The sequence below is a fragment of the Gouania willdenowi genome, chromosome 13 (genome assembly GCF_900634775.1).
Source record: "Gouania willdenowi chromosome 13, fGouWil2.1, whole genome shotgun sequence".
Classification (NCBI taxonomy): domain Eukaryota; kingdom Metazoa; phylum Chordata; class Actinopteri; order Blenniiformes; family Gobiesocidae; genus Gouania; species Gouania willdenowi.
In genome coordinates, this window is record NC_041056.1 from 7797199 (window position 1) to 7823046 (window position 25848).

A 25848-nucleotide genomic window follows, 5' to 3' on the forward strand; every position below is an offset into this window, starting at 1 on the left:
ACTAAATGTGACCAAACTCAAATGATGTAAAACCAGAATATACCTGAAATTGCCTGACTGAATTAAACCGGACAAAACTTCAACGTCAAAATGTAACCTTTATTAAAAAAAGTAAAATGCTGTGATTATTATTTTTTCAAAACATAAGATTTGTGCAATCACGTATTTTATATAAAAAATGATAAAATAGTAATAATATTAATAATAATAAATAAAGCAACAACGAAAAAAAAAGTCTTGCGCCCTCCCTGTCATGACGTCAACCCCCAGGGTACGCGCCCCACAGTTTTGAGTGCATTTGTTCAGAACACTTCAACACTATTCACTTAATCTGCATATCCCCCGCCCTCGCCGCTCCCTATTGGCTGCCTAAACTCCTCCCACCAGTCATCTGACCAATGCAGCGTCTAAGCCCCGCCCACGTCCCCTCCTTTCCTTGTCCTCTTCCTCTCTCTCTCTGTCCCTTCTTTTCCAGACAGACCCTGCCCTCCCTTTCCTTTCCTTTCCTTTATGCTGTGGATGTTTCTCTCTCTCTCTGTGACTCTGACAATGGAAACCCGCTTTGTGCTCAGTCTGCGATGCTGACACATTCACTCACTCATTGGAATTCATGTGAGTACGACCTTTTTCTCCTTGTGTTTATTTACGGCCTTTAGTTTGTATCACTAGTCCTCACCGTTACTCAAGGAATCAGATGAATAATTGATTAACAGCATCTGTTCTTTGCTAAAACACTGATTTTCCTCTCTGGAAACCCTTAAAAGACTGTGTTTGATGGCTCTATGTCTCTATCAGTTAGCCTGAGCCCACTCACTTCTCCATTTTAGATCTGGCTCTGTGTGTGTGTGTGTGTGTGAGTGAAGCAGGTGGGCATCTCTGCTGCTGCAGCACATCTATTAGGGCTGGGCTCGAGTCTGTAATCAAGCACACACGCTCTTTTGTTTAGAGGATTAGTTGGTCTTTCTTTTCTCTGCTTGGTGGTGTTATGTGTGCATGAGACACACAGCCTGCAGCTATGTATTCTATATGTGTGTGTGTGTGTGTGTGTGTGTGTGTGTGTGTGTGTGTGTGTGTGTGTGTGTGTGTGAAACACAAGTGAATCAGTGTTGGCCTGTACTGCAGCAGCAGCATCAGGCAATGCATCATTTTATTTATTTATTTATTTATTTTAATAACCTCTGGACTAGGCTGAAGGCAGACGCCTCAGTGATTCTTCTACGTTGACTGGCCTTTGTTTCAGAATGAGGCTCATCCATGTGTTTTTAAAGGGATTTGTGTTGCATGGATCTTTATTATGGATGCTGCGCCAGAGGGAAGATGCTCAGCGTGGGTCACAAGGAAGTCTGCATTAGGGCTGGGCAATATGGACCAAAACTCATATCTCAATATTTTTATTTTTTTTCTGAAAATAGCGATATACGATATAAATCTTGATAGTTAATTCAAATAAAGTCTGACCAGAAAGACAATTCAGGGTTCAATTTGCTGATGCAAAATGTCACACAGACACATTTATTAACAAACAGCACAATATGTGTCACCTTAGTTTTTTTCTCCTCTAAGGCAGTGGTTGTCAAAGTGTTTTGGCTAAGGTTCCCCCTTTCTCTTATTTCTGAATCCTAGTACCCCCTTATGTCTGACTACAACATTTTGTTTATAAAACTATTTAAAAACAACTATAGAGCATAATGATTAGGGGTGTCCCGATCCGATAATGATATCGAATATTGGTCCGATATCGGCCAGAAAACGAATATCGGCTTTTATCGGACTGCATCTAAAATCTCTGATATATGTTGTTTTTGTCCCCGCCCTCAGTTGTTTCCACCATTTACTGACAGTAAAAAATAACTGAAGTGAACTTGAATTGTTGACTATTGTTCTCTGTTGGATCAATCCTTTTCTAACATTCTACACTACAAAATAAGTCATCAAAGTATGTGTGATTCGTGCTGATATCGGATCGGCATCGGACAATACCCAAGGCTGCAATATCGGTATCGTATCGATAGTGAAAAAGTTGTATCGGGACATCCCTAATAATGATGGAATGAACGAGTGATAACACACATTTTAAAGAATAGTGTAAAGAAACACTATTTAGTGCAGTGGTTTCCAACCTTTTTTTTTTTTGGATCGTGACCCCATTTTGATATTAAGAATTTTCGGTGACCCCAAAGACATTTTTTTTTTTTTTTTTTTTTTTTTTTAATCATGTTTGAGCTCATTTTTTATTTTATTTTTTACTGCATTTTAGTTGAACTAGATTTATATTTCACAAAGTGAAAGTCTAGAAATACAGTTGTTTAACATTGTTTTAATAATAAAAAGAGAAAGCTTAAAAAATCCATTTGAATTTTTCTGAAATTTCAGGCGACCCCGCATGGGGTCCCAACCAAGAGATTGAAAAACGTTGATTTGGTGGCTCCTGAATAGATTTATTTCTATAGTTTTTAGCGTTTCTGGTTAATCTCACCTGGTTTTGGACCAAGACTGACACTTAATTTGTTAATTGTCCACTGTCTCTCTCTACATGGTACTACACCATGTAGTACCATCGTATACCCCTGGGTTACATGTACCCCTATTTGAGAAACACTGCTTTAAGTCTAAGGGACAGCATGTGTGAGTGAGTTCAGTAGGGTGGCTTGTCTAGAGGAAGGTCTGGGTTCGGACACACTCAGTGATCTACCTGGTGTTCTAAGAAGTAGTGAAAACAGCAACTAATTAAACAAGTGTACAAAACTAAATAAGCTATAAATATATATATATATATATAGGTGATATTGTAATTTTCTATATCTCCAAAATAGAAAACTTGATATATCTTAAATCTCGATATATTGCCCAGCCCTAATTGACTGGCCTTTGTTTCAGAATGAGGTCCATCCATGTGTTTTTAAAGGGATTTGCAGTGACAGAGAGGCTGGAGTCATCATGGATGTTGCGCCAGAGGGAAGATGCTCAGCGTGGGTCGTGGACAGCTGGTCAAAAATACATAAATACTTTAAATTAATTAAATGAATTCATAAATTACTCACATGATAGACGTGTCTTTTGACATACATGTTGCACAGGAATGTATATAGATATATGTTGTTTAAAAACATGTGTGTTTAACATTTAGATTCAACAGCTATTTAAAAAAAAAAAAAAAAACTAAATTTGGTTGGTTGAATTAAAAAAAAAATTGGGTCGCGATTTAATGATTGTGGCAAAATGTAGGTCCCAGGGTGAGACCAGTTGAGAACCCATAGCTGCTTTACAGGAATTGTGTGGAATTGTTTGTGAGAAATTACAAAATTTGTGGCAAAATCAAGTTATTTCTGCAATTTGCAATTAAAAATGACTGCATTCATGTGATATTAACAAAGGAAAACTGCAACTCCCTATAAATATTGTAGAGTTTAAGTAAATTGGTGAATTTGACATATCTACTACTGGATTATTTGGTAATTTATATAGTAATTCATGTTTTACATGGCATCTTTACTGTCTCCTGCGGGCCAAATTGGATGCTCTAAAGGGCCGGATTTGGCCCCCTGACCTTGAGTTTGACACACATGAGTTAGGGTGGCCATATTTTGATTTCCATTTCGGCCGACCTCGGCATACTAAAAGTACTCAACGATTTCTTGAATCTATATTCTTCTAACAGCAAAATATGTCATTAATACATACAATAGGTTTTTATTGTCAATAAGGTTTAGAATTTTATTTCTCTCTTTATAACAAAAATAGTCTGTCTTTTAAATATCTCCTTTTTAAAATCTCTCAATCATTGAAGGAATATGATAAATATCTCGTCCTACAAATGAAAAACCTTAACATAAAACTTAAGGCTCACAGAACAATAAAAAATCAATAAATATACACTGAAATAAATAACCTTTTGAGGTAAATCCACTGGTATTTCGTTTCTTTTTAATCTCTCTCTTTGGTCCTCTTTCTCTTTTCCTCGTGTGTAATAATTTTGTCAAAACAAAGCAGCATCTTTAATGATTCTGTCACGTGTGAATAAAATCACCTCATTAATGAACCATATTTGCTTTAAAACAGCACCTCTTTAGTTCTCAGAAACTAGTGAAATTTCTCAGACAGAGCAAATATTAGCAGAGCTACGGACATTTATATCAACATGTTCCCCCCGAGATGCGTTCGGGGTCCCTGGGAAACCTGGACAATTTCAATAATTTGTAAAATATCCCCCGGACACGACGTGAAAAGAGGACATGTCTGTGTATAACCCAAATGTATGGTCACCCTACTGTAGTTGGTACACAATGTAATGATGTAATTATGCGACGCAGTCAATGTGCATGTTTCATGGAAATCCTGCACATAGAGGGAAAAAAAAGCAGAAAGTTGGATCAATGATGTAATCAGTCAGTGGGATGATGACAGTGTGTTCTTTCTTTGTTTATTGATCGAACAACGCGCCCTCCTGGCTGACTCACCATTTCCACGTGACAGTCAATAAATACTGTACTTATTGTTTCCAAACATTAGTACACAAAAAACTCAAGTTTCATCACCTGACTGGTTTATTTGCTTTTATCTGGAAAAGTCAATTCATTCATGTAGTTTTATCAACATTATATTAATGCTTTTAGCCACACAGTGGGCTTTAAACAGGGACCTCGATGTGTGTTTGTTTCCCTTTTCTGATGTTTAAAGCTCTGATAGAAACAGATCAAATTACATAACCACATCTACCTAAACGCTGTTGACCCTGTGTGCGCTAACATTAAGCAAAAGGTGGGGTTGCACATTCCATTTAGGTGCTTTTATTAGTGGAGAACATGCAAACTCCACATAAAATGTCCCAGAGAGAGCTAAACAAATATCTGCTAAATGTCCACTTTCTGCAACCCTTCCCACTAACTGTGATGTCGTCAAGAACACGGGATCATCATATGTTAGGAACCTTGTTTGTCCAGATGATAGTGACCTACAGAGGACTTTTTTAAATTCCCAGTCCAAACTGGTTTTTACCTCCAGGATTACCATCATGGCCAAAAGAGGGTAATTCAGTACATTTATGTGCCTCCAGGAATTAGAGATTATCCCTTGATCTGCAATCTTGTAGCCATCCCTTGAAATCTATCAATAAATAAATCTAATAGTATTTAAACTGGATTCATCATATGTTTCTGGAAAGCTTTAATACTTTTTAGTTTGTGTCTAAACAGGGAGACATCTAAAATATGCAAGACAGTGGCTCTCGAGGACAAAGAACGATATGTCAAGAGTTAAAATACAGATTAGTTATTCAATACTTGTACTTTGATAGTTATTAGTTACTAGGGCTGTAAATCACCTGTGTCATGACGATATGATATTCATTCTACGACAATAACATTTTGATATTTTGACAATTTTATCACTGAGATGTTGGCCTGGGCATTATATCGTGAGCCAAGATAAATTGAGATTTCTATTTTATTGATATTGAAAATTACAATATTGCCTATAACAATGTATTTTTACTTCATACCTTATTTTGTATTATAAGACTTGTTTCAGGAGTCGCTGCTTTTGTTACTTCTCAGAACAGCATGTAACACTGTGTGACCTAACCCAGACCTTCCTCCAAACAAGCCACACTACAGAACTCACTCACACGTGCTGTCCCTCTGAGGAGAAAAAGCCAAAAGTGGCACGGCGTATTGTGCAACTGTTTATTAATAAATATGCCTTTGTGGCATTTTGCATCAGCACATTTTAACCCAGAACACCTGTGCTGTGTTTCACTGACGATGTTGATCAATGGCTTGAGTTTTCATCGATTTGATTGGATCGTTACAGCCCTAATAGTTTCCTTTAACATAGTTGTCAATAGTGATGTAACGATTAATCGAAGGCAGTTAAAAATCGATTCATAGGTATCACGGTTCATATCGATTCTCTGAAAAGGGCAGTACTTTTTTAAAACAGCAGAGGGCGCTATATATTTATCCTTCTCTTGTCCAAATGCTGAGGCGGCGGGGCAGAATCTGCTTCTACTTTCTTTCTGGCCGCCTTCTACTCTTAAACATGTTCATAAATGATTCCCTACCCCTTTAGCACCGAAAGAATATCTGTAATATTACGTGAATATCTGTAAAAGTCCCGTGTTTCTATTAGCTCTGTCTGCTAGCATAGCATCTCTTCTTCACTGCACAGAATAGCTGCATCCCAACCGAACACTAGGTTACCAGCGCCCTCTGCCTGTCCAAACAAATGTCTGATGTAAATACAGTGCAGACTGGTTTTTTTTAAAGTCCAATTGTTAAGGCACAAAATAAATTTTCAGTTGCACTTTTAAAAAGAAAAATAACTATTGTGCAGTTTTGCATTGTTTACTATAGAACCATAATTTAAATTAACAGGCTTCTTCATTTGTATTATTTCTTTATTTCATTCAAGATTTATTTTTAGTTAAATTGCATTGTTTCTTTTGACAATGAAAAACAAAAGGAAAATAGTACAATATTTTCTATTTTCTCAAAAAAAAATTTCAATCATCATTTGTCTACAGTCCCATTTTGTAAAATACATCTTGAGAGAATCGTATCGCGAACCCAGTATCGTGAATCGAATCGTATCGGGAGTTGAGTGAATCGTTACATTGCTAGTTGTTGCAGTACTCTGGTGTTTTTATTATAGATTTAGCATTTTAAACTATACTGTGAGCTAAACCTTTGTAAAGAAAGTCATGTGCTCGTATATATTATAAAGATGTGATGGTGATGGTGAGCATTGCAGATGAACACCTGCAGTGGAAGGTGATGCACTGCCTGGTTAGCTGTTGTTGTCTTCTGCTTATTTTGGATGATGGCGTGCTCCAATCTTTCAAGGTCATTCACCTATCACATTTCATACAGTTAAATCTAAAAAAAACTAATAATAAAACCCTAAATTATCCAATAATCAGCACATTATAGAGAATGTTACAAACTGCTGTGGTAAGAATAGTTGTGTTTTATGTTGAGTCATGATGCCTGAATGTCTCTGATGTTTATCTTGTTCTAACAGACACTAATGCACTGACACACATTCCTTTAACCTGTGCAATGAAATGTTTGCTGACGTTGGTGTTTTTAGAAGATTTTCCTGTCATTTATAAACTAATTGACAAATATAAAGTCAAACACATGTACACTTTTTAAATGAAGCGTTGTGTTGAGTTATGACATTTAACCAGATATTTATTTATATGTATCATATAGAGACAACTGTATATAATCTGATATACTAAAATTATTGCACTTAAACACAATGACATCACTTCACAATATCGGGGGCTAAACAGAGAAATCAGGACAGATGAAATGACTTGAATGATGTTGGAAGGTCACCTTCTGCTCAAACAAGGAAAGAGAAAAGTCTTTATTATGGTGCAGGAAGTGAAGCGCAAACATCCTGGAATTTATAAAGAGTCACTGTTAAGGAATGACATGAACAATCCACACGACCATGACGACTTTATGTGACCTGGTACACACACTAGAAGTGAACGTAAATATGTAGATTAGGAGTGTTAAAGTTATCTTTGCTCAGATTGTGCAGATTTGTGGTTTTGGACACTATTTTTGACATTTTGATATTATTGTGTCCTCGTTTGGTTTTTTACGTATAAATATAAACATGCAATAACAAGCATTCAATGACAGGTCACATGATTTTGTGATTTGTAAGAAATTACAGACAATTTGAGATTAAAAACGACTGCAGTGGTGTGATATTTGCATGGAGAAATTGTGAGTCCCTCCAAATATTGTGCAGTTTCATTTAATTTGTGAGTTTGGAGGGACTGCAATATCTACAACTAAATTATATGCAATTAATGTTTTCTGTCATTTTTTACTTTCTCATGCGGGACAAATTTGGATGCTCAGAAGGGCCGGATTTGGCCCCCAAGCCTTGAGTTTAACACTTGATGAAGAATAGATGACACAACAACTTGTCAGTGCATCATTTGTGCCTTGTTTAATATGCCAAGCAGCACAGCCATGTGTACGTTTTACCCCCTAGCGTCTAAAATCTTGCGCGCGTCGCTCACCAGTGTTAATTTTGTTAAGTGACAAAAAACTTAAACTAATAAACAATAAATGAGACACAGAAGTAAGTTACAAAGGCCTCATGTAAAGGATTCTAGATATTGACGAGTGGTGAAATAAGCCAAAGTTGGGGTCTAAAATAAAAATCAAGATTTCACATAAAGAAAAATGTATAATTAATAAATGTTATACCTCGGCAAGATAGAGTAACCTTTATAGTATGAGTTAAAACAGAGATCAGATTTTTTCTTTCATTACCACATGCAGTTATGGGCCAAAGAAAATAGTTTTAAAAAAAGTATTTTTTTCAAATTTCAAGAGACTGTCACCCAAGAGCCAATGCAGATTTATGACTAATCATTAGTGATGTGAACAGTCTATGTTCATAGCTCAAAGCCAATCACATGACAGGGAGCTGCTGCATATATAACGTTGTTTATTGAAGGCCCAAACATGTTTGAACCCAAAACTCAACAAACTTTTTTCTAATTTTGAGTTGCTGGCATGTCCACCAGATAAGATGTATAGCAGACATTTTTGTATATTCTGAGAGAGTGGGTGGAGCTGTATTACTGTACCAAATATCAGTTTCCTACATGTTGTAGTTCCTCAGATATTTGAACCTGAAATTGAAGAAATATAAGGATGCACGTAAATCAACCCATACCCCCCCTCACTAAATTGTCCATAGCTGATCAAGTGTTTATCCGATCTAACTAAAAATGTACAGTGTGCCTATTGAGTTATTAAGGAACAATTGGTAAAAAAAAATCTTAATTTTCTGAGACAGCAGTGTGTGGGTCATTTGTTGAAATGACATGGAATAACACATTAGTGACTCTTTTCTAAAGCAACCCAACCCACACGTGTCACAAATTGCGTTGTACAGATATTTTTTAGTCAGATTGCATTAGATTGCATCATAGAGTCTGGAGCGGGCAGTAACCCAGGAGGAGACGGACACAGCCTGACCTTGCAGAGGGACATTAAGCTTCTAAAGTCTGATGATAAGTGAGAGTGGCGAGTGATTTGGATTTTCAAACCCTGTTATTTAGCGGCTCCATTGCTGTACCCTCACACGGAGAACTGACCTGATTCATGTAAAAGGTGCCGAGTGTGCATTTTCAGAGACAAAGCCTCGGTGTGGAGGGTCTAAATAATCTGCTTCCACTGCAGGATGATGTCTTCAGTCCTGCGTTTACAGCGACAATACCTGATTTATAAAGCGTTGGGACTGAGTGGTGGAGTTTCAGTGTTGGGGTCAATTGTCATTATAATTGTGTAAGTGATAATTCATTACAATTAAGACTTAATTATAATTGGAAAAAACCTATTGCTGTTGTAATCATAATTTAATTGTAATTGAGTTTAGAAATTCCATAAATTTGCAATTGAAATGCAAACCTGTGGAACCATGTTACAGTTCTATGGCTAATATGTACATAGTTAACAATCATTAAAATATGTTTCATCTCAACTTTTCCCAATACCTGTCAGTTCACTTCAGGATCATTTTACCATTTAAACAATATATATATACTGTGAATCTAAGGGTATACTGACAGAAAAAAGGCTCAGATGCCCACACCAAAATATGAATACCAATATTTTTATTGATTAGGAAACAGAGTAACAAGGGGTGAGAAAAAAATGACATGATAGATAATATTTTTTAGTGTGTTTTACAGCTGATTTAAGACATTGGTGAAAACTGACTTGTTATCATCAGGTTATGTTTTGTGGGGTTATGTATTAAAGAGAGAAGAAAAATGATAATTGCAGTTTTATTTTAAATTGCAAAAAATATTTGTCAACGTTATCGTAATTGAGTTGTAATTGAACAGGGATAATTGAAGACGTAATTGTAATTGACCCCAACCCCATTGAGTTTGTACTTCTCAGGTTTAAACCAAGCACGTACTGTAAATACCCATGTCTGTGTTTATTATATTATCATTTTAAAATACAGATCATTCTTCAGTAATGATGCTAGTGGGAGTAACTGAGCAGTAGAAGTGAAGTCGAGAGAGAGAGAGAGAGAGAGAGAGAGAGAGAGAGAGAGAGAGAGAGAGAGAGAGAGAGAGAGAGAGAGAGAGAGAGAGAGAGAGAGAGAGAGAGAGAGAGAGAGAGAGAGAGAGAGAGAGAGAGAGAGAGAGAGAGAGAGAGAGAGAGAGAGAGAGAGAGAGACTATTGCAATCCTTACCAGAGGCCAGTCAGCCAAGAGTGGGCGGAGCTTGTGCGCTTGGGCTCATCACACTTCTGCCTAATGTCACCGTTAAGCTGCAGAGTCCATGTAGAGAGAAGAATGGAGGAAAAGGAAGAGGAGGAGGATGATGACGTCTCACAGAGTGATTTAAAACCTCATATGTCAGAAAGCAGGAAATGATACATTTTCTGGTTATTTGTTGTCATGTAGAATGAGAGGAGAGGAGAGATGGAGGGAGGTGTGTTGGTGTGGGGCGCTGAGCTGGAATGCCATTGTTGGAGCGGGTCGCTCTGTGCTGAGGGAGGGACAGCTGCCTCTGAGGCCTCCTGCTCACTCATGTGGAAAAGGCAGCACGGCTCACCGTGAGTTTAAAGCCCAACTCAGAGCAGAACCAGACAGACACACACACACACACACATTAACACACACACACATAGACATAGACAGGTGGTGCCTGAACTCTGCCTGTTCCAAGTCAAGGAAAGGAACTGAAAGGAATTTGGGGAGTGGCATTTTAACCCTTCCCCTTTCTCACTCCTACTCTAAAACAGGAGGAGAAGAAGAAGAAGAGTGTTTGTGAAGGAACTGCTCAGAGCTGAGCCAGTGAATGAGAGGCTGTTTGAGTATGGATTTCATCACTGTAATGACTTTTAACTGTACAGTTTATGAAACGGTATATATTTTAGGACTTCCTCGGGACTCAGAGTGAGGTATCTAGTATCAGTTGTTGTTGTGGCAGTTTTGAATGGAATGAGACGAAGTCATGTTGTAGGGTTTACTGGTCAGATTTCTTTTATTTGCTCAAAGGCTTTTTGAGGCAGACCGGTCTGGGATTCAGAGGTTTCTCTCTGTGTGTGTGTGTGTGTGTGTGTGTGTGTGTGTGTGTGTGTGTGTGTGTGTGTGTGTGTGTGTGTGGGGGGGTGTGTGTGTGTGTGTGTGTGTGTGTGTGTGTGTGTGTGTGTGTGTGTGTGTGTGTGTGTGTGTGTGTGTGTGTGTGTGTGTGTGTGTGTGTGTGTGTGTGTGTGTGTGTGTGTGTGCGTGCGTGCACGCGCGTGTGCCCGTCCGTCCGTCCGTCCCAATGAATCTGTAGTTGTTCTGTGCTCACAGGGTTTTTTATGCTGCTGATAGTGTTAAGCATAACAATGGAGGTCTCTGAGAAGAGACCTCGGCAGATGTTATCAGTGTACGATGGTATCTGGCCTGTTTAGTGCAGGAGGAGATACTCTGTAATCACATATCATTCGTCATTTGTCAGACCAAACAGACTCATGACTCAGCAAAACCTCCATCAATTGAAATGGCCTCACTTGTCAAACCAAACGCTGTCATATGTAACGTCTGCATGCCGTAAAGCAGTAGCCTGGCAATAAGCCACACCCACTTCCTTAGTTTTTTTTGTAAGAAAGTGAGTATGGTAATGCTGTTTCTGCTCACTAACTTAGTTAAAAAGAAACTGAGCCAATCAGAGCTGTACAGAAGTAACGTCATATCTCCTGTGTGTGTTTGTCCTGTCCTGCTCAGCCCCCCAGGACCCAAACGCCCTGTGAGCGCTTCCAGACTAATCGCCTCATGTATTAAACATTAGGAAGAATTCCAGGCTAGTAAAACACTACAAGGCGTTTTATTTTGAACAAACTGGATGTAGACATGAAAAAGTAAGTTGAAAAGCTGGTTTTTCCTATAGTTTTTTTTTTTTTTTTATGTTAAGAAATATCAATGTATTGTTTGATTAATAAATACATAGTTAAATGAAACGTTGATGTATCTTAACCTTTAAAAATAAATACAAAATAACAGCGTTCAACTTACTCACAGCACATATTGATGATGTCAAGTGTATCTCCGGTTTCTTCAAAATATGTCACGTCGTGTTTTATTTGAGGCCCTTTAGCCTGATGACTTTTGTTTTGGAAGATTAATTTGACAGCATTTGGTTTGACAAGTGATGCCATTTGGTCTAATAAATGACCTGATACCTAATACCTCACTCTGAGACCTGAGAATGTCCTAAAATGTACACCGTACTGTGTGTTTTGTTAAATGACAATACTGCACAGATTTTTATTGTTTCTTCAATTATCTGGGAAAACAAAACACTCCAGGAATGTTTTTTTTTTCTTTTTCTAACCAAAAATGAAAAATTTTACAGAAAAATCTACAAAAAAATATATTTCATTTTCATTTTATAGCTAAAGCAGATGATTTATTTCACTATTGTGATTTTACAAACATGCTAACCATTGGTTTGGATGAATCAATGGCAGCAACAACAGACTAAATTGAGTCCAAACAGAACAGAAGCGAGGATTGTATTATTGACCACATTAAAACAGTGACATATCACGTAATCCATCCTATTGTATATACTGTAGTATGACAGATGTACATATGCATCACACAGCTGTAATCTGCGCTTAACCCAGTTTTAGTTAGCAACGCTTGTGTCGATTTCAAAATAAAAGAACAGAAACCAGCTCCTTGTCCACTTTTTCTGTGCAAATTTGTCGGCTTAGTGTCCCTCTCCAGTTTGGACCACATTTATTTTTATTTTTCCACTGCAGCAGCTTGACAGACACTGACTCATCTCTTCCTCTCTCTTTTTTCTTTCTTTTTTTAAAGACATCCCTCTGGTAGCCTGACCTTTTCCTGTTTCTTTCACCCTGTGTGTGCAGGTTAAGTGGTCCCTGTGCTCCTCTCTGAATGTCTGTCACGATGGCGAAGCGTGAGACCGGCAGCACCAGCCCTGTGGTCAGACAGATCGACAAGCAGTTCCTGGTCTGCAGCATCTGTTTAGATCATTATCTCAACCCTAAGGTCCTGCCCTGCCTGCACACATTCTGTGAAAAGTAAGACGTCTTTCAGTCTCTGTTATATAAAGATGATAAATAAAAAAAACTATGTAATAATTAGAGGTGTTGGAAAAAATCGATTTGGCGATATATCGCGATATTATGTCGCACAATTCTCGGATCGATTTAATATATATATATATATATATATATATATATATATATATTAAAAAAATCAATATGGATGCATTTGGATTACCTTTATTTAACCAAGAAAGTCTTCACTGCAGGAGACATTGTAACTGCACAAAGAAGTGCACTGAAACCTGTTCATGTTGACCAGCAATAAAATCTAAAAATAAAGTACTAACTTTCTGCATTTACTTATTATTCTAGGCATATACCTCAGTTAAGTTGCACTAAAGTCATGTTGCACTAAAGTCAAAGTTGGTTTAAAAGCCACAGGCAGATTGTGTGTTATTTTTTTATTTTAAGTTGTTGGCACATGACATGTTAAAGCCAATGTTTTGAGTGTAAATAAAATATATTTCATACATAATGTTCTCATGATGGTGCACAAAAAAAAAAAAAATTACGTTACAGTGCGCAATCCGTATCCGATCTGGATGAAACTCAGTGGAGCAATTGAGGGTCCAACTCAACATAACTCAGACAAATTTAATAAAGATTTCTTTAATTCTTTAATTTCGCCAATGATGAGAGGTAGGAATTTTTAATGTTTTTTTTTTTTAAAACTGATCTAGAATCAGCATATTTATCCGTATCCCTTTCGAAATTCAATGGAATCTTCCATGATGGAACGTCTATATTTATGATATGTCACACACACACCATTAATTCTCAGCATAATGTCACACATACCTACTGAGTTAGAGGAAGACTTAAAATCTAAAGCTTTGTGTTATGTTGCCATTAAATACTCTTTATATTTCCTTTTCTGTCGCTGTAGATGCCTACAGAACTACATTCCCCCTCAGTCGTTGACGCTGTCTTGTCCAGTGTGCAGACAGACCTCTATCTTGCCAGAAAAGGGCGTGGCAGCCCTGCAGAACAACTTCTTTATCACAAACCTGATGGAGGTGTTACAGCGAGATCCAGAGTGCAGCCGCCCAGAGGCGTCCAACGCCCTGGAGTCGACCAACGTGGCTACGACGAGCCAGTCTCTGTCCTGCCCCAACCACGAGGGCAAGGTAAGAAAACTAACTCCAATCTAATGCAGGCTTGTTATTAGAGCCCGATATGGAGCAATGACCTGTATCGTTGTAATTTTTTTTTCGAAATGTAATAACTGACCGATAATGGAACAAAAGTGCTGAGCCCAAAATGTATGTATTTTGCATTTATTACATCATTGCTTCAATAGTAGTATAATACACAAATGCGTATGCATAAATATGTGTGTGTGTGTGTATATATATATGTATACACACACACTCTCAAAAAGTTTGTTTTGGCCTCTGCATCTTGTTACATCATTGACCAGTTGTAACATTTTGGGTTTTATTTATTTTAACAATAAGAATTTGGGTTGTTGTTACATATTGGGCTCTAACAAGGTAAAAGAGATGTGGGTGCAAAATAATAATACTGGAACGTACATAAAAACACTGGTTTTTTTAAAAAAATGTAATTTTTTTTTTTGGGTCTGGCACCATATAGTTTGTGGACTGGTGCAGGTCCACTGCCCAGTGGTTGGGGTCAGGCATGTTTGGAATGAGCAGAATTCCCATGCTCTTGTGCACCACCTGCAGGTGATGGAGTTCTACTGCGAGTCATGTGAGACAGCCATGTGTTTGGAGTGCACCGAGGGAGAACACAGGGAACATGTGACGGTTCCTCTGAGAGACGTGCTGGAACAGCACAAGTCGGCTCTGAAAAACCAGCTGGACACTGTGCGCAACAGGTACCGCTCTCACCAGTTAGCTTAGCACACATTAACTTGTCCAGATGTCAGAAATCTTTAGTTTTGACTTTTTTTTTTCTGGTCTCAGGTTACCACAGCTGACAGCTGCCATTGACCTGGTGGACGACATCTCTAAGCAGCTCAATGGGAGAAAAAACGAGGCTGTGACTGAGATCAGTAGCACTTTTGATGAGCTGGAAAAAGCTTTGCACCAACGCAAGACGTCTCTAATCACAGAGGTGGAAAACATCTGCAGTACCAAGCAGAAGGTTTGAATCATCACTATTCAGGTCATTTTAGAAAATCCCCCAAAATAAAGATGTAATTAAGTAGGGCCCTATAATTTCAACGTTAACGGAATCACAGAATCGACCAATGAAAACAGAATCCACTGTTGAGCACAGAAATGAACAGAATGTCTAATCATCACGGTCTGGAATGATGTCATCAGGATCATTTAAATTAGGTAAATTTAAATTAAGTTGATCAGAACTTAATCAATAAACCTGCTCAGATTCAGTAAACCATTGATCCCTGAGGGCAAATTGGGCGACATTAATGCTGCTCTCCTACATCTTCATGTGACAAATGATTATGAATAATTAAAAATAATCCATGTCAGTAAAACCTTTTAATTGTAGCATACACATGGTTTTAAATTACATTTTTATTTTTGACATACCAGTACATTTTTGTTTAGTTGTGGTTCATTTCTTTTTTTAATTATTTATTTTGTGTCCTCACAGGAGTTAAAAACTAATATTTTCTGAAAAAATGTATTCATATTTCTGAAAAACTGAATAAAAAAAAAATAAAAAATCGTGGAAAACAGAATTTGGTAAAAAAATAAATAAATGGATTTTATAGGGCCCTATAATTAGTTCTATGATTTTGATTGGAATATGCTTTTGTTCTCAGGTGCTTCAAGCCCAGCTGACGTCTTTACTCCAGGGTAAGGAGAACATCCAGAGCAGCTGTAACTTCACAGAGCACGCTGTCAGCCACGGCAGTGCCACAGAGGTTCTGTTGGTTCAGAAACAAATGGGGGAACGTGTGAGCGCTCTGGCCCGACACAGCTTCCCCGAACAGCCTCACGAAAACGGACACTTGAAATGTCAGGTGGAAACAGACGGACTGAGACGCTCCATCCAGAACCTGGGGGTCCTGATCACCACGGGGGCCGTGGGCCACACCAGCGTAGCGACCGGCGAGGGCCTGAGGCACGCACTGGTCGGCCAGCACACCACCGTAACGGTAACCACTAAAGACAAGGACGGAGAGCTGGTGAAGTCTGGGAACGCCATACTGAAAGCGGAGATCTCCTCCTCTGATGGAGCGTGCACTGAAGCCGAGGTGGTGGACAACAAGAACGGAACCTACGAGGTGGGGTACACGCTGCGCTCTGAGGGAGAGTTCAGCTTCTCCTTGGTGCTGTACGCCCAGCCGGTGAGGGGGAGTCCATTCCGTTTACGGGCCGTGAAGCCCTCAGACGTCCTGCAGTCGCCAGATGATGTGAAGAGGAGAGTGAAGTCTCCCAGTGGAGGAGGAGGGCATGTTAGACAGAAGGCTGTGAGGAGGCCCTCCAGCATGTACAGCACCGCCAAGAAGAAGGAGAACCCCATCGAGGACGAGCTGATCTACAGAGTGGGTGGGTCAACACAGACTCTATCATAGAAATAGATTATTATCCCCTGTCCGAGTTAAAGGGGACAGCTTTTCTCAGAAACTGTTTGTGGCTTCAGGGTGTCAATACCTTGATGGAGTTCGAAAATGAGAAGTGCGGAATTATTTTTTCCAGAGTTGTTGCCCTTGTTCCGTTTTTTTACTCTGTTCGAGGTATCTTCAAAGGGGACAGCTTTTCTTAGAAACCGTTTAAGACACAATAACCAAATTCGGTGTGTGGTTTCAGGGTATCAATACTTTGATGGAATTCAAAAATGAGAAGCGTCCAACTATTTTTTCCAAAGTTATTGCCTTTGTTGCAGTTTTTGGACTCTGTTCGAGGTATCTTCAAAGGGGACAGCTTTTTTTTAGAAATCGTTTAAAATAGGATAACCAAATTCAGTGTGTGGCTTCAGGGTATCGATACCTTGATGGAGTTCGAAAATGAGAAGTGCACAAATATTTTACGTTTACGTTTTTTTTATTCTGTTTGAGGTATCTTCAAAGGGGACAGCGTTTCTTGGCTCACCGTTTAAAACAGTAATTTTATATTCTGATGTGATAATATTTTTTGATGTATACATCTAAGTTCTTAGATTTAAAACAAAGTTAGGAAAAGGTTGTGAGTTATGATGACAACCAATCTGGTGGGGGATATTGATGATTATGTCTGCTTGTCTCTGTTGTATTAAAGCTGCTGGAGATAAATAAAGATAAAGACGTAGTATTAAATTGATAAATAAATTAATAAATCCAACATAATTTGCATGAAAAAGATGCAAAAAGGTTGATATTTCCATTTGTTTTAACCTCCACGGTAAACTAGGGGCGTGCATCGATTCACGATTTACATGTCATGATACGATATATCCCAATACTGAACAACATGATATACATTGTGATATATTGCGATATCAATAATTACAAATTTCATCTTTACAAGTACAAAATGATATGAAATACAACTTTTTTAATTTTTTAAACTGGCGAGAACAAGTAAAAGGTAACTGTTATTCAAGTACAAATATCAAAAACAAGTGGTATGTTTATCAAACTGTCAAATTACATTTTTCAAAAAAATTTAACTTTTCTTCTACAACAGATTCTTATTCTATGTTCTTAATTTCTTAAAAAAGTAACCACATACATCTATAAAAGTGTTTTATGAAAATAAAGTACAATCAACTTCCAAGCTAATATACTTTGAGGTGTGAGGTAGTTTAACAAGGTCCGATGTGGTTCACTGACAAATAGTGATTGGGCGTTTACGTGCTATGCAGATGTTAGTGGATTAAATGTTTATTTTTTTAGTTAAAAAAAACATGATTAAAAAAATTGATTTGGACATTTTTTGTATTGATACGATGAAATATCGCTATATTGCCAAATCGATTTTTTTCTTACACCCTTACTATAAACACTATCTTATTGGTGTCTGAAAACTTTTGCCCATTGCATTGTGGGATGTGGAGTCCCGTAGACGGTTGTATAAAAGTGTTTTTGATTAATTCTCATTGTGATTTCTTGTTTGCCACCAAAAAAAAACCTGACTTCCGAACGCATTTCTGGTATTTTCAAACTGAAAGTTGCAGCAAAACAATGGCAAAAGTTTATTTTAGGGTTTACATGAAAAATATCAGAATCGGGCCAAAATGAAATGTCTCGTGGAATGAGGTGATAACATGGGGAATACCAGGAACACACAAGAACAAAAATTATATTAATGGAATCACTGTCGTCCTTGTCTGGGCAAGAAATCACAGTAAGAATAAAGTAAAAACACTTTCATGCATCCATCCAAGGACTCCACATCCCATAATGCAATGCAAAACAAACATTTTAACAGCAATTTCAACCTTCTACATTTGTTTGTGAATTATCTTTGATTTATTGATCTATTGATCGTCTCCAGCAGCTTTAATCAAACAAAAATTTCCACATTTCTTAATATTTCCTTTTTCTGTTTTGAATTTTTTTTTGGTACTTGTTTGACTTTTTTTTGCTGGTTTTATTTCTTTACAAAAAAGTGATTTATTTGTTTTCTAAAGCCTTCACTATTAGGATATCTGTGTAGGAAGTTGTATTTCTAATGATTTGCTGTTGTGAAATACATTGTAATGTCCTTGTTTTATAATAATTATCAATACTTGTGTTAATTAATTAGCCATTCTTCTAAATCACATGATTTACTTTATTGTTGTGACAGGAACCAGAGGACGAGACAGAGGAGAGTTCACTAACCTTCAAGGCATTTCAACATCCAGTAATGGACGCATCGTGGTGGCTGACAGTAATAACCAGTGTATCCAGGTAAATAAAGGTCGCATAATTGGGTCGTGACCCCATGTGGGGTCGCCTGGAAATAAAATAGGATTGCCTGAAATGTCTAGTAGTAATACAATTTAAAAAATTACTCATTAGAATTATATAAAAAAAAAATTCTTATTTAATAAATATATATATATTCTTTTTTTAATCTATTTTGCACAATTAAAAAACAGTTAAATAATTAATATTCTTTTTCAAACACCACACACAATCTCAGACAATTGTATTCTATCCTTTCACTTGTTGTAAAAATAAAATGCAGTATAAAAAATATCTGAGCTGGCACATATTGTTATTTTTTTCTCAGGTTTTTTCTAACGACGGTCAGTTTAAGATGAGGTTTGGAGTGCGGGGTCGTTCACCTGGACAGCTGCAGCGTCCCACGGGGGTCACTGTGGACATGAACGGTGACATCATCGTTGCTGACTACGACAATAGATGGATCAGCATCTTTTCCTCTGATGGAAAATTCAAAGTGAGAAAAAACAAGTCTCCTCCCTCTTAGATATGGTCACATCAATAAATAGAATATTTGCATTTCCGGAAGAAAATGCAAGTGAGGACGCATGTGTTGGCCCGTGTTGTTGAACAATGCATTAGCCTAGCATTAGCTTAGCATTTGCTAGCATTAACATTAGGTAGATCTAGCATTAGCATTAGCATGAGCTAGATTTGGCCTAACTTTAACATTTGCCTAGCATTAGCGAGATTCATCCTAGCATTAGCATTAGCGAGATTCATCCTAGCATTTACTAGCATTAGTATTAGCTAGCATTAGCACTAACCTTGCATTAGCTACATTTAGCTTAGCATTAGCCTAGCATTACTATTTACTTAGCATTAGCATTAACCTAGCATTAGCATTAACCTAGCAATAGCATTAACTAAGCATTAACCTAGTAATAGATTAGCATTAGGATCAACCTGACATTAGTATAACTTTAGCATTAACTAAGCGTTAACCTAGCTATAGGTTAGCATTAGCATCAGCCTAACATTAGTATACCTTTAACATCAACCTAGCACTGGATTAGCTTTTGCCTAGCAAATGAAGCCATTATGAAAAACTGCAGAAGATGTGATGAAAAAGCCAAAAAATAGCAGAATGGTCAGAAATTATCAGAACGTTTTGACACCAAACAGCAGATTAATAACAATAATAAAGTATACGGTTAACAATGAAATGATGAATGAATCTCTGGCCTAACAGAGTAAGATCGGTGCTGGGAGGCTGATGGGACCAAAGGGCGTGGCTGTGGATAAGAACGGACACATCATCACCGTGGATAACAAAGCCTGCTGCGTTTTCATCTTTCAATCCAACGGGAAGTTAGTGACGAAGTTTGGAGCCAGAGGAACGTCTGATCGGCACTTTGCAGGTGCCTTTTCACAGAGAACCTTTGATATGGAATCAACGGTTCAGGGCATGACATTGGGCCAGATTTACACATTTTTAATTATCTTCTTTTTTAAAAAAAGATTCCTATTATTTTTATGTATAATCTTTTTTTTGTAGTGATCAGCATGCTTTGCACAAGCCTGATAAGTACACTTTTGCATGATGATGTATTCTTTTCTTTCTTTTTATTCCTTGCTTCTAGTGTTTTTTTCCTTTCTTCTTTTCTTTTTTAATTCCTAAGCTTTTTGATAATTTTCCTTTTGTACAGTATTCATTCTCACTAATATTTTTAGGTAAACCCTTAATGACCCCTGGTTTTTGCACAGATTGCTGATTAAGTTGACTTTCTCTCCTCCTCACATATTTCTGTTCTCCTGTTCTTTTCTTTTAGAGAAAAGTGGTGCAAACATTGCACTGGAAACAAAGCTTAGTAAATCTGGCCCTGTTTTCAGTAAGTAAAAAAAAAAATAATTAACTCTACATGTGATGTGATCATCATTTTTTACTGTATGTCCTTCATCAGAGTCTCACCGTGACCAGTCGGTGTGTTTGTTTTCACACTCCATAAATAGTGTGTAACTTCCTTTCCTGTGTTTGAAACTAATGGGTGACTTCCTCTTCCTTCCTGCTCCTGGTTTCAGGTCCTCACTTTGTGGCAGTGAATAACAAAAATGAGATTGTGGTCACTGATTTCCACAACCATTCAGTCAAGGTAAACCTTGTTTTGTGTGTGCGTGTGTGCGTGTGTGTGTGCGTTGATTTGTGGTGGTGACACAAAACACAAAAAAAAAAGTCATACTAAGAAACAGAACAGGATAGAGAGATAGAACATCAGAGTGTCACAGACGAGCCGTGAACCACAGATCAGGAACTGCCATCATCAGCTTCACGACACCTGAAACAGAGAAGAGCGAGGAGAAGGCACTGACTGCAGAAAAACATGATACAGTATTATTAAATCAGTCTGCCTTGGCCTTGGGCCTCACTCCCAGTGACCTAGTCAATAGTTATTATAAAGGTGATGAATATCCTCCAGTTTATTGGTAAGCTAACAGCGACTCCAAGGTCTGTAAATGCGACCGTTCACAGACGAGCCCATGTCCGCTCTAGCGGTGAGGTTATGTTATGATTCAGTCCTGTTTATGTGGACAGTAAATCATAACCAGCTACATCACATTTTGCATTTCTTCCTGTTTATTATACCAGTAAATGCGAATTGCTCTAGTTAACTTAAATATAATCTCTAGGTCAAAGCTAACTGTTGCTAACCAACTCAGACACTGAGTAATGCAGTGTTTTCATTCTATGCACTCACTGGCCTGTAAAGCACATGTTTGATCAGTTAAGTCACCACACCTGAGATAATCAACACTGACCGAGCTGTTTCCTGACCTACATACCACAAAAACACACAGAATGACTCCAGAAACATGCATAATGACATAAAAATACACAATATGACAACAAAAATACACTAAATGATGACAATGACTGAAAAATACACAAATTGAACATAAATATGCAAAAAGAAAAAAACCTAACCCTAACAAGCTAAATGACAAAATCACACACAAAATGACTCCAGTAACACACAAAATTACAATTAGAATTCTTGAAATGACTCAAAACGTTATAAGAGATGCACACAAAATGACAATAAAAATACACAAAATGACAAAATGATCTTTTAAACCTGAGAAAGTGTTCAGTTGTCTTAAAATACATTATTTATCTTATTACATTGATCCAAAAATAATGTGAGGTAAAGATACATTTCAGTGTTAATCACTTGGTTGGATTAGTTATATTAATTTAATATTATTTTATATATATCTCAATGCTTTTCCTTTTGTTTATTATTTTTTCCCTACCTTCATTGTAATTATTTTTTAAAGATTTTTATTTTTGTAATAAATCATGTTTATTTACTCTAAGTGCGTAAGTCAGGTTTGATTAGGTTTTTTTGGAGGGAATATTTATACAATATAAAAATCTCAATTTTAAACAATAGAATTCATTTAAATGCTGTATAAAATCATAAAAAATATTAATAATTTAAAAAAAATAATTTTTTCGCAAAGACAAACTAAAAAGACATTTTTAAAAAGTCTTTTCTTTCACACTCCTCTTCATATTGGATTTTTTTTAGGTGTACAACGCAGACGGAGAGTTCCTGTTTAAGTTTGGTTCCCATGGCGAGGGCAACGGCCAGTTCAACGCTCCAACTGGAGTGGCTGTGGATTCCAATGGAAACATCATCGTTGCTGATTGGGGCAACAGTCGTATCCAGGTTAGACTGACATCAACAGATTTGTAGAAACTTTTTTTTCCCTTCTTCACACATCTTTTCCTTCCTGCCAGGTGTTCGACAGCTCGGGCTCATTCCTGTCCTACATCAACACATCAGCGGACCCCCTCTATGGCCCTCAGGGCTTGGCCCTCACCTCTGATGGCCACGTGGCAGTGGCAGACTCTGGGAACCACTGCTTTAAGGTCTACCGCTACCTGCAGTAGAGACAACAGGCCTAAACTAATGTATTCCACAGCGTGAAACGATATGTCGGTGTGTGCATCAGATGTACACGTTGCTTAACTTCACCTTCCTAATCTGTATCAAAGGATTCATTTACAAGTCGAACAATGCAGGATCTTTTGAGACAAAGCTACAGGTGGCTTTTGAAGATGGTGCGAAGCCATTTTATCCTTCTTTTGCACTGATAACAACACTAGTGTACCACTTATTTTTGGTGATACAAGGGAGAGTAGTGAGTAGAACAACGTATTTAATCAGCCGTAGCTTGTCTAGATGCATGTGGTTTTATTATAGCACCAACTCTTCCTTCTGATCTGATTCTCCAGCCATGGAATGTAAAAGCCTCTCATTCTCTCTCTGACGTCATCCCCACCATCTGTGCATTGACCTGCTGTATGTACTGTATAGATATTTATGTATATTGTGTAAAATAGATCACTCTGTATGTGCAGGTCTGAGAAGGAACACATCTGTGTGTGCGGCTGCTGTTGCGAGTGTCCTTTACACACATACACACACATACACACACGCGCTCGCAGCACATACATATACGGAGTAAAAGTGTCATATTTATTGCTAATGTAAGCAGCACAATTTTATTTTGTTATTTCAAAAGGGAAAACAGGTGAAGTTTGCTAATTTATTTTCTTTATATACATAATTTGCAAATTATTTTTTGAACTCAATGTGCTTTTCCATCTTTCCACTCTATAGGCAAAGTGTGGTGTATAGATACTACTATTCACTCCCGTTAGGTTGAAACATACGGTGGCCCTGAAGTGCAAGCACGAATGCAAAAGAGAAAATGCACAAAAAACGAAAACGCGAACGCAAAAACAAAACCGCGAACACAAAATGCAAAACACAAACGCAAAAAAAGAAAACGCACACAAAAAAGAAAATGCAAACAAAAGACACCGTTTTGTGTCTTTTTTGTTTGTTTTCTTTTTTACGTTCGTGTTTTGTCTTTTGTTTGTGTTTTCTTTTTTGTGTTTGTCTTTTGTGTGTGTTTATTTTTGGTGTGTGTTCTCTCTTTTGCGTTCACGCTTTACACTACAGCTTCTGTGCACGTAAGCAGCTTCTTTTTTTCCTGCTTTTCAGACTCATTCAGTCTACAATAATATATAAAAGTAGTTTGTAAGAAGGCGGCTATTTTGTGCCAACATCAGTCTATATCAGTCAGTTTTACAGTTTAATTTGTGGTATTCATTTTGGAAATATTGCTGGAGGACCTTTTCTTGCAGGAGCTTTTGCTGCTCTTGCGCCCCCATGTGTTCATTCTTGGTGTTTTTCAGAGGAAATCATGGTGCCACAGCAGAAGAGATGAGGTGCATTGCAGGGCAGACTCATGGAGTGACGTGTTTATTATCAACAACACTGTGCGACATCAACCAGAAAACCTGATTTTTGAATGCACCTTTTCTCTTTGGAGACTTGCCAAACAGGAGCAGAAGCATATTTAGAAAGTGTTATGCTCCGAATGTTTTTGTTAAAGATGTAATTGAATATTTTTTCCTGACATGTTTGTTATTTTCATTTTTTTTTTTTTGTTTTTGTTTATTTTTAACTCTTTTTTTGATGAAGCACTGGTAATAAAAGCACATGATTTACTGAGTCTTCGTGTGATTGTGACTAACAGTTTTCAATAGGAAATCAGCAAAAGTTACTAATTTGATGAAAATATTATTTGTATAACGTATAAAAATGACCTACTGTAATCTTAGTGATTTGTTTATTTGAAAACTTCTACATTGTCCCCATGTTTTGTCGCTGCTGATCAAATTAGATTTTAAAAAAAAAAAAAAAATGCAACATGACTTCAGTTGCATATTCTAAAATCTTAAAAGCAAAAATTATGTTAGTCAGCTTTATATTATATTTAGCTTATGGAGATAAATAGGGGGGAAATGATGGTTGGAGGAGATGGAGAAGTATCATCTTTAATTCCCACTATCCTGATTTTATGGGTGAAACAATTAGTTGTACAATAAGAGAAAGTTGCTCATTTCTGCTGCAGGGGAGCAAACAGGAAAATATCCCCACGGTCAAAGAATCAAGGCGTGATCACAAATCTAATCCAGGGATGGACAACTGTTATCACAGCAGGGCCACAAGATCAATATTTAGAATAATGGCCAATCTGAGCATAAATACAGGAAGGAACAAAGGGTTTGTGTGTTTTTTGGTCATTTTTTTAAAATTTATTTTTGTTTATCATTGTTATTGTTTTAAGTCTTTAGTTCACCGATTTAAACCAAAATATAGAAAAAACTAAAACCAGCGGGGTTTTCTTCAATTTTATTATTCAATATTAATGGCAAAATCGATTTTTGGTATTCTAACATGTAGCTCTCGCCGAGGAATGTCCCTATAAATATTATAGTTATTATAATATTATTATAATATTAAGTATCACACAAACAGGAACAACATTCCTAGGTTAATATTTTAATTTGAACACAGAGAAACTGCTTATCTGGTTTTTATGTTTTTTATTTATTTTGGTTTTGAATCAGTAAAACCAAATAACCACACTGTTTAATGAAATATTTATTTGTATTAAAAAATAAATAGATAAAAAATAGCCAAAGGAGTCTGACTCCTCCCCCCACTCACCTGTCACAGGTGAAGCTCATTACCGTGATTAGTCCACCTCATGGGTGGCTGCAGTCCTCTTTTTTATTTTGAGCTCCAACGGACGATTCATCTCTTCCGCACAATATGTGAGTCTTTATTATTAAACCAAACTGATTTACATAGTGTCCTAAATGGGCTGGAAATCTAAAATAATGTAAAACTCTAAATGTGAGGTTTTTTTTTTAGTACTAATAAGTGTTGGTAGAAGATGTTTAAGTTTATTTATTTAACTTTCCTTTAACAACATAAAATTCATATTTATATTTACCACAGCTTAGACACACATTGTTGTCCATCGTAGCTTGAACACACCAGCCTGCCTGAGTAA

General features: G+C 37.2%; 1 protein-coding gene across 3 annotated transcripts; it reads left to right on the forward strand.

Annotated features, from left to right (window-relative positions):
* Positions 1 to 244: 244 nt before the first annotated feature.
* LOC114475004 (tripartite motif-containing protein 3-like) lies at positions 245 to 24437 on the forward strand. Of its 3 annotated transcripts, none has more exons than XM_028465664.1 (13): positions 245 to 612; positions 12921 to 13094; positions 14008 to 14248; positions 14810 to 14961; positions 15050 to 15230; positions 15880 to 16609; positions 18830 to 18933; positions 19259 to 19426; positions 20162 to 20330; positions 20742 to 20801; positions 20992 to 21062; positions 22500 to 22640; positions 22712 to 24437. In XM_028465664.1, the coding sequence occupies exons 2-13, from the start codon at positions 12949 to 12951 to the stop codon at positions 22862 to 22864; spliced, it is 2316 nt and encodes a 771-aa protein (XP_028321465.1). In that variant the 5' UTR covers positions 245 to 612; positions 12921 to 12948; the 3' UTR covers positions 22865 to 24437. The 3 variants fall into 3 exon arrangements, with proteins under 3 accessions (XP_028321465.1, XP_028321467.1, XP_028321466.1); XM_028465665.1 differs by lacking the exon at positions 245 to 612 and adding an exon at positions 10500 to 10610; XM_028465666.1 differs by lacking the exon at positions 20742 to 20801.
* Positions 24438 to 25848: the final 1411 nt, after the last annotated feature.

Coding starts and splice junctions, on each gene's coding strand:
- LOC114475004 (XM_028465664.1), top strand. CDS start 12,949: ATGTCTGTCACGATGGCGAAGCGTGAGACCGGCAGCACCAGCCCTGTG. Junction 14,962..15,049: donor CTGGACACTGTGCGCAACAG/GTACCGCTCTCA, acceptor TTCTGGTCTCAG/GTTACCACAGCTGACAGCTG. Junction 20,802..20,991: donor TAAATCTGGCCCTGTTTTCA/GTAAGTAAAAAA, acceptor TCCTGGTTTCAG/GTCCTCACTTTGTGGCAGTG.